The sequence below is a fragment of the Rhinolophus sinicus genome, chromosome 16, assembly GCF_057876585.1.
Source record: "Rhinolophus sinicus isolate RSI-liver-muscle chromosome 16, RSI-T2T, whole genome shotgun sequence".
NCBI lineage: Eukaryota > Metazoa > Chordata > Mammalia > Chiroptera > Rhinolophidae > Rhinolophus > Rhinolophus sinicus.
The window spans coordinates 67098931-67111981 of record NC_142516.1 but is presented as its reverse complement, the minus strand read 5'-3'; the positions used below and the strand labels follow the sequence as shown (position 1 = coordinate 67111981).

Here is a 13051-nt window from a genome sequence, read left to right as displayed (position 1 = left end):
CCATACTTTTTGCATATGTAGCAGCAGATAAGCTTGAAAGAATTTTAGAGGTGTTTCCTAGGCAGCCCATCCAGTTAACTTCAGAACTCCTTGGGGCCTAGAAAGGAATTTTGAGCTGAGAGAGATAAAACATTTTGGAACTTGTTGATGTTAACACTGTGAAAGCATAAACTGTTTGGTGTTAGTAGAGAGCTGTGTTGGTCTAAATTGTGAGTTATATTTGGTGTTTTCCGAATTAAGGTCTGGTTTTTGTTTTATGGTGGTTGTTAAGTAAAACTGTGTTCTTAGAATTAAGATTGAATTCTGAGGAAGATTGGGCAAACGAACTGAAATGACAAGATCTTCAGGAGAGTTCCAGATTATTGAAGTGGCAAGGCCTGTCTGAAATACTAGGATGCTGATAACTACTGGATCTGCTCTCAGCCCCATCTGGCCCCCTCTGCATGCTCTGTGCTTTTCATTTGCAGTTGGGTAAAAAGCTTTACAGGATGTTCTGGTGGTCAAATTTAATAGCTTTTTAAATATCTTCTGCCCATTCTGTGCTTTTATCTTTTCGTTCCATGTTATTAATTTGGAAATTCTTCCTTAACAACTATGTATAGTTTTTTTGTTGTTTGTTTGTTTTGGAAAAGGGAATAAAACTTTTCTGTTAGGGAAACTTCGTTTCAGAAAATGGGGCAGATTTTCATTGTCTTTTCATATTTCTAACTCTTGATTCTATCACTACACTTCTCATTTCCTCCCATAATCTCTGTCCAGATAGTAAATTATGAACTAGTCTTTGAGCTCAGTGAAGGTGTTTGGTTTAGATTGAGTGTTAGAAGATATTGAGAGCCTCTATTCCTAGAGTTCAAGTTTAACCTGATGTGTGTTTGGTTGCCGTGTTTTTTTTTTCTTTTAACCTTTAAAAATGTGGCTGTCTTTATCTTGATTTTTCCCTCTCCTGTTGAACTAAGGTCGAATATCCTTTTACCAGATAAAGACTCTTGAATGAAGGACTTACTTGTTTTATTGGCATTTTGCTTGTCTCTAGTTCAGTTCTAAATCGTTACACAAATATTTTGTCCCTGATACCTATGTTCTAATGCTCTTACCCTTGAGTTTGTCATCTCCCAGCGGATAGTTAGAAAATTTCTCACTGTTTTTATGTTGACATAGTACCTTAGGAGTTGAGAGATATTGGAAAATACAAGTTGTAAGTATTATAATATTCAAAGATATTAATATTAATGAAATGCATGTTTTCAAGTAAAAAAAATTAAAATCCATGTAACGGGATAAGTTTAAAAGTGGGCTTGTGAGGTTTGTAACAGTCAACCCATATGAATAATTAGAAGGAGAATTATTTCAACATGAGCATTGCTGATTAATACACTTATTTGACTATAGTTTTCAAAATAAAACCATTGTTATTTATTTGGATGGGTAGTGTAATTCAAGCCCCTTAAGTACATCCTTGGGACATAGTATCCGAGTTAAACTTTCAGCTAAATTTTTTCATCTCTCATCTTGTGGAGCAGCTTTAATTTTATTGAGTGTGATCTAGTCTAATGACCTGTTTGAGTCGGCTTCCTAAGTCTTGATGCATTTTTAAAGGAGCCTTTTAAATCAGCACTTGAGTGGCATTTAAGGCATTTGCTGGTTGCACCATCACAGTTTCCTTTTGGAAGAGACTGGTATCAATTCTCCTGAATAATGTTTTTCTCTCTTAGAGGACAGATGATACTGTCTAATTGGATAAGGGGGTAAGTTGATGGTCTTGTGGTTTAACTTCAGAGCAGATCTCAGTCGCTGCTGTGGAGTGGTTTTGAGAACCATTAATTTTAGGGTTCAGAATTTTGTTTTCTTACTCATTGGGAATCTCTCTTTACATATATTTTTATTAGTGACTTGAATTGACTTTACATTTTCCCTTTTACTTGCCTGTGTGCCCTCCCTTAGTCTGTCAGCTAAATTTCTTGGAAAGTAGGCAGGTACCTTCCTTCTATCCTCTACTTATAAGCAACTAGCTTGAAATGGGAATGCTCTACCCAAACATGGTTCCATTCAAAATAGGGCCTGGTTATAATCTGAGTTGTATTCTTAACTATAGAATAATGTTTGTACGTGTGTCTGCAGTATATATTTTTTTCTAGATTATATGAGGTTTGTGGGTTTGTGTTATTATATTCATTAGCTCATAAACCCTGATCAAATATGGAAGATAAAGATGGATAAAGATAACAAGCAGTATATCCAATGCCTTCTTAATTATCATGTGCTGACAGGCTTTATGTTTCATTTTTCCGATAGCTTAGTAAATACTATCCCTTTAAAGCAAGAGTCATAAAATGACCTTAATAATTTTGATCTTGTCTGACTGCATGTGAGACATGTTGGATTATCTTGTGTCTGGCTTCATAATGTAGTTTGTACTGGGAGGAGAAGAAATAATTAGCTCGCTCTTTTGTTCCTTACTTGGGCTTCTCTTACTTGTGTAACCCTCACTCTGACGACGACGACGATAATGATTTTTGCAGGAATCTTTTTGAAGTTACCTGTCCTTTGAGGATTACTTTAGTTAAAGCCAGGTTTTTTTTTTTTTTTTTAACCTATTAATCCTCCAGATCCATTAATGTCTTATTTGTAAAGTGGATTATGTCCCAGCTAAAGAACAGGTTGAGAGTGTCTCACTGTCCCTTTGAGGACTTTTCAGCCTTCCCTCAGGAAAGTACGTGATGCCTGGGGAGCCGGTGAGGGTACTCGTGCGATGCATTGATGATATATGAGTAAAGCACACTTTGTTTTTAACGTTGAAAAATTCATATTTAATATATACTTTAATGTTTACTTGCCACACTGCAACCCCTCATCATGGGTCATTCTGGAGCCTGTTAATTTGGTGTCCCTTAAAAATTGGCTTGCATTTTAAAATGACAATACAGAAAAGATGGCTGTCCTTGAACTCTGGACAAACCTGGCAAAAATACATAATTCTGGAGAGTCAGAGTGGTCCTTGGGTCTGAGCTAACTGTAAACAAGGCAGTTCTAAGAGAACACGGTGCAATGTATACCATCTTCTCTTGTAACTGCCTATTTCCAGTTTCCCAGCTGCTAAAAGACTTGGGGTCCACGGCGCCCGCAGGGAGCACCCACCCCCGTCTTCCCTCAGCTCCCATGAGAACCATGGATGTGTGGCACGGAGCAGAGGACTGCCAGCCCCACCGGCACGCAGGCAGGCGTTTGCAGCATCACCTCGGTCCTGTTTCTGGAGTCCCCTGCTCCTCCCCGCACTCCTTGTTGGTGGGGCAGCGGGAGAGGGAGATAAGTCGGCTTGAGTTGCAAAGGACTGACTTCTTCCTAAAATGGGTATTGAGGGAAGACATGGAAGAAATGGGTATTGAGGGAAGGATGATGGTATCACACAGGATTTCCCAGGCAGGATGAATCAGACCCACTGAGAATGTCCTCAGAGATCCTAGTACAGAAGCCCCAGGCCTCCTGCCCAGAGCTTCCTGGGATGGAGAGTGGGGAATGAATGACCCCTCCGTTAACACATGGGGGCAGTTTGGGTTTCCACCCTGTCTTGAAAATACTGAGAATTTGACTAGAAGATTTTGTCTGTGTACTTTTGGTTGGTGTCTAAGCTGCTTGTGGCAGAGTGTGATGGTCCCTTCCGATGCCCAGTTAATGAGCAGAGACAATGTAACTATTTTGAGTGAATTCATAAGGTTGCCTCTGCATGTGGACCTTTCAGCACTTTGGAAGGAGACCCCAATATGTTGGTCTGTTCTGCGGGTATCATACTCCAGATGCATTCTGTAGTGATCATTCCAGCGGTTTTATGGAATTGTCTGCGTCAGAGTACTTTATGGTTGTGATGCAGTTTTTGTGCACCTTTATTTCTGGTATTTGTGGCCTTTATTTTGATGTATGAACACATGGCATCTTGGAGTACACTCATCATGTCTGTGGAAAGCACAAGCTGTGTCCTCTTTCCACACCTGCCCGTGCACACAGGCTCCCCAGCCAGCCCTCCTGACAGTTTTGCTTTGGGATCCAGCAGTTAAGGATATGTTAGTAACCTCATTGCTCTGATTCCATCAACAGATAGTTTGTGTAACCCTTAGTGACTGACCCACGCCTGTGCTCCATGCTCAGTGGTGCGATGAGGAGGAACGCGGCCCTGCCTCTGAGGGTAGTGGGACAAGACACACAGGGGAGGACCCTTTGTCATTGTGGTCTGCTCTCTTTCCTTACACTTCCCGTTACATCAGCTCAGTTCTTTGTTTTCCATTTTGGCAAAGCACACAAAATGCTCAGGGGTGATTGGGAACAGGCATGTGTCAGAATCTTTTTCCAATTCTGAAAGATCAGAAAGAGATTTTTTTTTTGGCTTTTATAAAACCAGAAGGAGTTGCTTTCTCATGTGTGCTTTAGCTTCACTTGAGGCCACAGGTTACACAATAAGGTTGAAACATCTTTCAGGCTTTCCTTTCATTGGTGTTAAAAGAGAGAAAAATTATTCCCCCACCCAGGTCTTATGCAGAGAGTGTTGACCATTGAGGGTGGTTACAGGCGCAATGTATTAACTTGGCCGACCTCCTCTAAACGCATGCAATTCATTGGTATGCGTTGTGCAAATTTGGAACATCAAATTGGTTTCTTTGAAACTGATAAAGCAAGAAGAGTCAAGTACTACGAAATCAATTTAATTTTTGAAATAGGAAAAGGATGCGGTGAGTGTTTTTCAAGTCCCCACCCACCCCAGCTACTTTCTTTTTAAAAAATTTAAGAGAAACTCAAGTTGGTTTGTTGCTGCCTGGCTGCTTGCACCATGAGTAGGGCTACACTGCTTACAGCACAGTCATAAGACGCATCGGGTCCGGGGCTTATCCTTCATTGCTCCCTGGAGCAGAAAGTCTGTCATCTTCCTTTCTCTGGACTTTAGCTGAGCACATTGAGAAATGGGAGGTTTAGCCGAGGTTGTAGGGTTCTTTCTACCTCTAACAACACTACTTTGTTCCTAAGAAATGAGAGTCCTTCAAAGTTGGGAGGTTGAAGGGAAATTTATGGGATTCTATCCACTGCAGAGTTTGAATATCGGAGCCCCCAATTTACTAGCCCTGTGGTCTTGGGTGAATCACTTAATCGGTGTGTCTTAGGATACTCAGGAATCAATAGAGATAGGAGAGTTCAAAGTGGTATAAAGTACACGACAGTGCAGGTGGAGGACTTAGAACTCGCCTGGAAAGGTGACAGCAAAATGCTTACTGTTGCAGAGCCTCCACACTGCGTCTCTGAAGGGCTTCCTCAGTGGCACCGGTGTTCCCCCTGCATTGCACTGACCGTTGTAGAGATGAACTGTATCCATCAGAAGACCTAGTGTCTATGGCAGTGGGGACCCCTTCTCTCGGGAATGTGAAAAGCCCCCATTTTTGAGACTTCACAAACAGTTACTATACAGACATCCCCTTGGAAGATGGCAGTGACAAGCCCAGTTTTCTTAAACATCAAGGGGAAAAATTAAAAACTGAAGTTTGCTAAATGTGTGTTTTGCAGGTTGGACAATCTGCTCAATATGGCTTATGGAGTAAAGAGGTAATGATAGAGGTTCATGATACTCATATCCCCTTCCCATGAGTGATTAGTTTCTTTGATTTGGGGAGTGACACCCTTCATAAGTTTGTGTTGGGTTTTCTTTTGCATGTACAACCTAATGAAAAGCTGTTTTTGGAAGCACGGTTGACTCAAGGAGTAGTTTTGTATCACCGGATGCCACCTGGTCCTTTAACAGCACATTGTTTTATGTTGCATTGCGACGTCGTAGCATGTTTACATGTGTGTTGCCCCCCGCCTCCCTGCAATCCTGCTTAAATTTGTGAAACCAGTTCTAAATATATTTTTTTTGCGATTGTGGATAATATTTTTTCAGTACAGCATCTAATGGCCATTTCATAACATTAATACCTTGATAGTATAGCATGTCACTGCAAGCCACACACAGACTTGGGTTGCAACATCAGATAGTCATATGTATCTGTTGGGGGAGGGGAGTTACTAAAACTCTTGGGATGGGAAAGGGAAAAGAAATAAGTCCATTGCTGTAACCAACCTCTGTTTCTATTGTATGTGTGTGTGTGTCTGTCTGTGTGCATGTGTGTCTGTCTCTGTGTGTCTGTCTGTCTGTGTGTGTTTCCTATTTTGTTTTAGTAGGTTTTCTCCAATGACCATTGATGGCATGACCAGTTTGGCTGGAATTAATATCCCTGGGCACCCAGGAACAGGGTGGTGTATTTTTGTGTACAACCTGGCTCCTGACGCAGATGAGAGTATCCTGTGGCAAATGTTTGGGCCTTTTGGAGCTGTCACCAACGTGAAGGTCATCCGTGACTTTAACACCAATAAATGCAAAGGTTTTGGATTTGTGACTATGACAAACTATGATGAGGCCGCAATGGCAATAGCTAGCCTCAATGGATACCGTCTGGGAGACAGAGTACTGCAGGTCTCCTTTAAGACCAACAAAACGCACAAAGCCTAATGAGCTCTTGTCCTCAGTCCATTTATATATGAAAACTATACAACAAAGGCAAGTTAAGAGAAACTTTATACATTAGTAAATGTCTTTGTAAGTCAGTGTTGAGATGGGGATAAAATGACTACTTAGCATCCTAAGAAATATGTGAGATTTTTTATTGCTAGTATTTGAATTAAAACTTCTTAAATATCTTTTATGTTTGAATATGGACAAGAGGTACAGGGTTTTTACCTGTCACATTGCATTCTATTGCCTTCTTTGAAGAAGGTGGACCTTTTAAAGTGTTTCAGCTAAGGGAAGACATTTCTTTTCTTTTTACATAACTGCCTTGAACCTGTGAGTAAAAAATATTGAGGCTTTGTGTTGTAATTCTTCAGTTGGTTGTGTCTTCCCCCCCCACTTTTTTTCCTTTTTCTGATTAGCTTTGTGTTTTGTTTACATTTAAAGCATTGCTGTTATGTCTAAGAAAAGTATTTTGAAGTTTACATTTTTATTTATGAAGTTAAAAACAGTATTTATTTTATAATTATGATTTGGGTTGGGGAAGGGGGGGGATACATTATAAACGCTTATTGTAAGAATACTGGAGAACTTTTCGTAAAGCAGTACCTTGCCAAAGAGATAAGAGCCTCTTTGATGTGGGTTTAAAAAAAGCATCTATTTTTATAAAAAAGAAAATTTGGAGAAACTTTTTACTGGTCCTGGAACAAATATTTTGACTTGAATACTTTGAGAAATCTCTTCATATGACACCTAGTGAGCTTTTAAAATTTACCAGGAAATTTGCAGTGGTTGGAAAATTTAGAAAGATTTATGATGTAGAAAATACTTTTGAGATCTTTGTATGAAAGGAATAGAATCAATGCGGGAAGCACTGCTGGTTTCGTTTTTGTAATCACCAGTGGAGTGTCTGATCATCCTGGGTATTATGTGATAGGTGGCTCACATTGATTTGTGATTTTGAAACAAGTAAAAAAAAAAATTTACAAAAGAATATATAAGAGCAGGCAAGAAATTTAAATTACCAAGAGATGGGGGAAAAAATCTGTTCTTCCTAAAGAAATCCCTTCAGATAGAGCTCATGGTGTTTAGTGATGTACTTGCAGTATTGTTTGAAGAATTGTTTTGTCTTAAGGAAAAAAGATGTTGCACATGATTTGTACTGCAGCAAATCGGCAAAAGTGATCTGAGTTGGATATATTTGAAGGTATTTTGAAAGTTACGTTCAAGGCTAACACCTGAGCTTTGTGTAATGTAAATAAGACCTTGTGTTTATGAACCTTTCAGCTAATTTGATTTTTTTTCCCTTACATGCCAAGTGATGTTCAGGTTTTGAATGTTTTTGTATCAGTTTTTTCCTTTGTAAATGGCATTAACATTGTTACTTGAGGTCTTGCTTAATCACTTTTGTTGTCCTGAGGACTTGAATTTACAGTGCATCAGATTTGTTGCTAATTTTGTCTGTAGATAGTCTAGCTTCAGCTGTTTATGGTGATGCTACATTTTCGTTTATAAATATGTTTGTGGTAAAAAAAAAAAATGAGTATAACCATAGGTTTTGAACAAATTTCCTTACATTTTTCATACAAAAATCATAAATATCTGTATGCTATTGAAATTTAACTTTGTATGATGCTTAAACCACTATTTGGGGAAATAATAAAATAAGTCTTTACCATGTATGAAAGAAATTTTAAAAATACAAAATATTTTCTGATTAGCATCTAGCTTATAATAAATTTTCAAAAAAGCTGAAGGCTAAGATGCCTTCATCAGGATGCACTGAGAACTATATACTTACGTCCTGCTTTTTGTATAAACTGAGATGCTCACGTGCTTCCCCTTAGAACAGGCAATGTGCTATGCATAACATAGTTGTACATTATCTTTGCGGTTGCGTTGAGTTTTATTTCTTATTATTTAAAATTGTAGTTATAAAATTTTTCAGTATAGTACAGTACATATACTGTGAGGCGCGTGCTAAAGTGAATAAGCGAGTTTTCATGCTGACCCACTCAATGCTATTTCAGAAATCAATTGGCTTAGCACTTTCTCATATCCTTAGGTGCATTTAGACTGTCAGAGTTAACCTTCTGCGTTTAAAAAAAAAAAAAAAACACAAAAAACTAAAAACAAAATACATGTATATACTTAAAAAAAAAAATAAGGTTTCCCTCATGGGAAAACAGCAGCTACATGCTTCTTTCCTATACTACTGTAGCAAACCGAGGCATTGATGAGAGGGCATGCAAATTGTGCTTCACTTTACAGTGTTTATCAGAGCACTTAATAAAATGTAAGGCTGGTATTTATTTGAAGTTGTACAGTATGACTTAATTCACATCTGTTGGAATAGAAAATATATTCTGTTGAGTATTTAAGAGGCTGTACATGTTTTCTTTTGTGTTTGGATTCTTTGTACTTTTTCATGTTCAGTACATCAATAAACAAAGTTGAAGGGAATGAACAGTGTGGTGAGTAGGTCTTTATACACATTTTGGGGGCTCCGGTGCTCAGTCTAATAAACTGGTTCTCTGGCGTTAAAAGAGGTTCCCTTAGAGCTTTAGTTGAAAGCAGTGTTATCTAAGGTAAGAATTCCAAAAGGCATGCTAATTGAAGTAGAACGTGCAAAAAATTTTTTGAATGGCACCTTCTGATTAGTTAGCTTTCAAATATTACTTGATGAGTAGTTTTTATAGGAATACACGCTTTCATTGGTGAGTTGTAAAGTTTGAGTAATTGGATGCTCACATTCTATAGTTCTGATTTAATAACCATCAACTTTTTTTTTTTTTTTAAACAAATGGAAGTTGTCCTCACACATATACTTGAGCTAAAGAAAACCCAAACAGAGGAAGGTAACGTCGTACTCTGCTTCCCCTGGCAGGACTTAATTCACCCATGGGAGTCACCGTTGGTGTGTGAAAGTTGTATTTGTTGTCTAAGTGCCAGATTGTCAAGAGACTCTTCTCGGAAATCAGAAACTCGGTTTTCATTAGGGCAGGGTTGATGTGAGTCGCACATGTGTACAAAGCGTGGACGGTGCCAACCCTGTGTAACACATCTGTGGAGGGAGAGAGGTTTTTCACTCTCTCTCATGCAAACATTCTACTTCTGTAGAACTTCAGAAATTTTGATATATAATATTGAAGTACCTTTTTTCTTTCTTTTTACCAAGTATACTAGGCTTCTTTTAATTTAATTGTATGTATCAGCTTTTTTGGTAAAAAGCCATTCTAAAAAGCAATAGTCCTGAATTCACACCTTAGTAGTCAAGAGTATAGCTGAGTGACAAGACGATTCTTTTTCTTTCAACATGCAATTAATCTTGAATCTCCATACTCCCTTTTTTATTATATGAATTTTAATACTCTAATTTTGTGGTGTTGGAATATCCTTCCCTCACCTCCCTCTCCTCTTCCATGCTTATCAGTGTTTTGACTCGTGTGCATGTCAGCAATTCTCTTATATTCGAGTAGATAGTAGAAAAATTCTAAGGAAAGGAGGTTGTTGAAACTACTGGTATACTTGAGGAGAAATGTTTTTTCCTTAGAATCCTTTCTTACCGTATACTTACAAATCATGTAGGGTATCACAATTCAGTGTTAGAGTAGTCAACATAAAATTTTTAATCTTAAAATCATTTTACATTATTTTAATGTTATATGAGGAATAGTGCTAGCAATTTGACCCTCCTGGGTTTTTGTTGTTGTTTTCTTTAAGTAGAATGCAAGAGGCCCACCCTTACTTTATAAGAGGATCAAAAAATGTAGTGGAAACGTGTAACTTCCTGTTCAAAGGGTTACCTAGAAATAAAATTTCAGCATACTTTTTGTTAAAATATATGCATTTTGTTAATATACTTCCAGAACAATATGTATACACATTTTATTGGGTAGAAGATACCAAAAGAAAAACAAAACGCAGCGGGTTTGATCCTTCATGCCTGTGTTACCATTTTGGGACCTCAAACAGGGAAGAAAACAGAAATATTACGAAAATCATAACAGAATTTGTTGTTTGAAGAACATTTATAGCTTGCAGTTATTGCAGCAAATGGTTCATTTGTCTCTACTATTCTTTAGTTTTTTTCTCTGAAAATTCTCCAAAGTGGGCTCAATCCCCCTCCAGGTGGAAGGGTTAAAACATCTGCACCATGAATACTGGCAGCCTGTTGACGGAGGGTTACTGAAACCTGTCCAGAATTCTGGTTCACAGAAATAAACAGTATTATTTGATTGTTTAGCACAGATTTATTGGTTATTCATTGCTGTGCTATGCCCTGGGTCTGTGAAAATGAGCAAGACATTGCTCTTAAACTTCTTGGCAACTGTTACCTAGGAGGGAGGACAGACAAGCCACCAGGCCACGACTGCAGTGTCATAAATGCTTTGAGAGCAGGCGTCAAGCTAACTTGCTGTAGTTCTTAGAAACCCAGTACAGCTTGCGCAAAGAAACCTGCTCTGCCCTTCTTACAGATTCTGCTTTTCCTTGTTTGCATGGATGATTATTAGCTCGTTTGTGTACGTTTCAACCTGCTAGCAGTATCATTTAGTTTAGTGACTCTTAAGATGCACTTACATTCTACGTTGTCCAAATCCTTTCTGAAGCAAAATGAAAGTTATACACAATAAGACACTTCTCTATCTATGTAGTTGGGTCAATGGAGGAATTTGGATGTTCTTGCTCTTTCTAAACGTACACTACATGGAATGAAAATTTGCAAAGCACTGATATGATAAACTACATTGGATTTGAAGGGTATGTTGACTGGCTTTATTCTGCTTTGAATTAAGACATGCCACAATCATAGGGTCTTAAAGTCGATTAACATTACTTTTAAATAACTAAAGATATAGATTAAGATGTAGTAGTTGATGCTAACCCCTGGAAATATCCATGGATGTGATGATTTCAAATACCTTATAACAACCAAGCATGTCCTCTGCTGTGTCCAGTGTCTCAGAAGGACCAATGTAAATAGGTGGAAGACACACCTCTCCGTTCTCTCGCATCTAGTCTTGTATCCAGATTTATCCACATCCACAAGTAACTACAGGACAAAGGAAGTCAAGTACAAAGTCCATTAGAAAGAAAAGGAGGGAGTGGCGTGTGTGTGTGTGTGTGTGTGTGTGTGTGTGTGTGTGTGTGTGTAGGGTAATTAGTGGGGTGGGAATGGGTAGCATTTGAAGTGGGTCATCAGGAGTAGATGGGAGTCCAGAGATTGGGGAAGAAAATTCAAGAAGAGAACACTGATCAAAGACATGGTACGTAGGGTAACCCTACGTCAGCGTGGGTCAACATTTTCAATGTAGACCTGATTTCATTACACATTTTTGTGTCTGTGACCAGTCAGAAAATTGACGGGTCAGAAATTTGAGTCCACAGTGAAATACGAAGTATCTGAACATCGAAACTTTGTTCTTGTTCCCTTGCCCATTGCTACTGTAACACTGAAAATGTGTGCTATGATAGATTGCATGGGAGTTTCGGAGTTGTGTAAAACTTGCTAGGAAGGACATTGTCTTCTTTTAAAGGAGACATTTATTTGGAGCATGTTGTTTGGTGTATGCCAAAAGACCAAGCAACAAAGCTTGCCCAGGAGTCAGGTACTGGACCAGTCTATTTCTCAGAGTGTATACCTTTTACACTCAATGATTTAAGATGATAGTATGATCCTTCTTTTAGTATTTATACTATTTTCTAGTGCCCTAGTACTCAGTTCACTCTTATGTTTTGATGTATAGCTTTTCTTGCCCATGTCACTCAGCTGTCACCTTCATAGAACGTGAGGGGAAAATGATAAAGTCCAAATGTCTCTCAGGTATTTCTAAGGTGAGGTTTTGATTTGATAGCGTTTTACCTTTTTGTTGTTTTTGGAAGCGACAATAAGGTTGATAACCACACCTTCTCTTTCAATGAAGAACCACGGAAAAGAAAGCCCAGTTTAAATAGGTCTCTGGGGAAAGGGCTCGTTGCTGTGTTTCTTCTGAAGGGTCCTTTGACCTACAGGTTGTTGTAGCCACGTGTTCTAACTCTGCTTTTCATTGTGCGCCCCTTCCGAGAATCCTTCCTGTGCAGTTTCCTACCCAGCCAGCCCCAGCCTGGACTTCTTTGCAGACATGAAGAAACCGGCAGCCACTTCATGGTCACCCACCCTTTGGAATGGAGCAGGCAGATGGCAAGGTAGCTCTGTTCTTTGCATCGCACTGCAGTTGTGACAAAGGTGCAGCAACTTCGAGGATTATGAGGGACAAAGATTATGTCCCATAAAGGCAGGTGGTCAAGCACCCAAAAGATGTAGAGTTTTTAGTTCTGGGACCTTGAAGGAAAAGCAGCCAGTTGTGAAGTACTGTTGAGTACCATGGTGAAAATAAATCCCCTTATGTTTACAGGCATGTTATAGGTCATTCCCTTATCAAAAGACAGGTTTTGTGAAGTTGCAAGTAGTAATAATTATGAGAAATAATGCAGATTTTCACACCCAAAAATCCCTGAGTTACTGTCAAAAAAGGATAAGTAGCTGTGGCT

At 38.8% G+C, this 13051-nt stretch overlaps 1 protein-coding gene across 26 annotated transcripts in view; it reads left to right on the top strand.

The window, feature by feature from the left end:
• The window catches only part of ELAVL2 (ELAV like RNA binding protein 2), a 154459-nt gene extending 145476 nt beyond the window's left edge, over positions 1-8983 (top strand). For 18 of the 26 annotated variants that reach the window (XM_074330316.2, XM_074330309.2, XM_074330313.2 and 15 more), the window contains 2 exons: positions 5542-5580; positions 6193-8983. In XM_074330316.2, coding sequence (XP_074186417.1) covers positions 5542-5580; positions 6193-6523 — 370 coding nt within the window. In that variant the 3' untranslated portion in view covers positions 6524-8983. The remainder of the gene's footprint in view (positions 1-5541; positions 5581-6192) is intronic. The other 8 variants (XM_088793671.1, XM_019752423.3, XM_074330311.2 and 5 more) reach the window with 2 other exon arrangements.
• The last annotated feature ends 4068 nt before the right edge of the window (positions 8984-13051 follow it).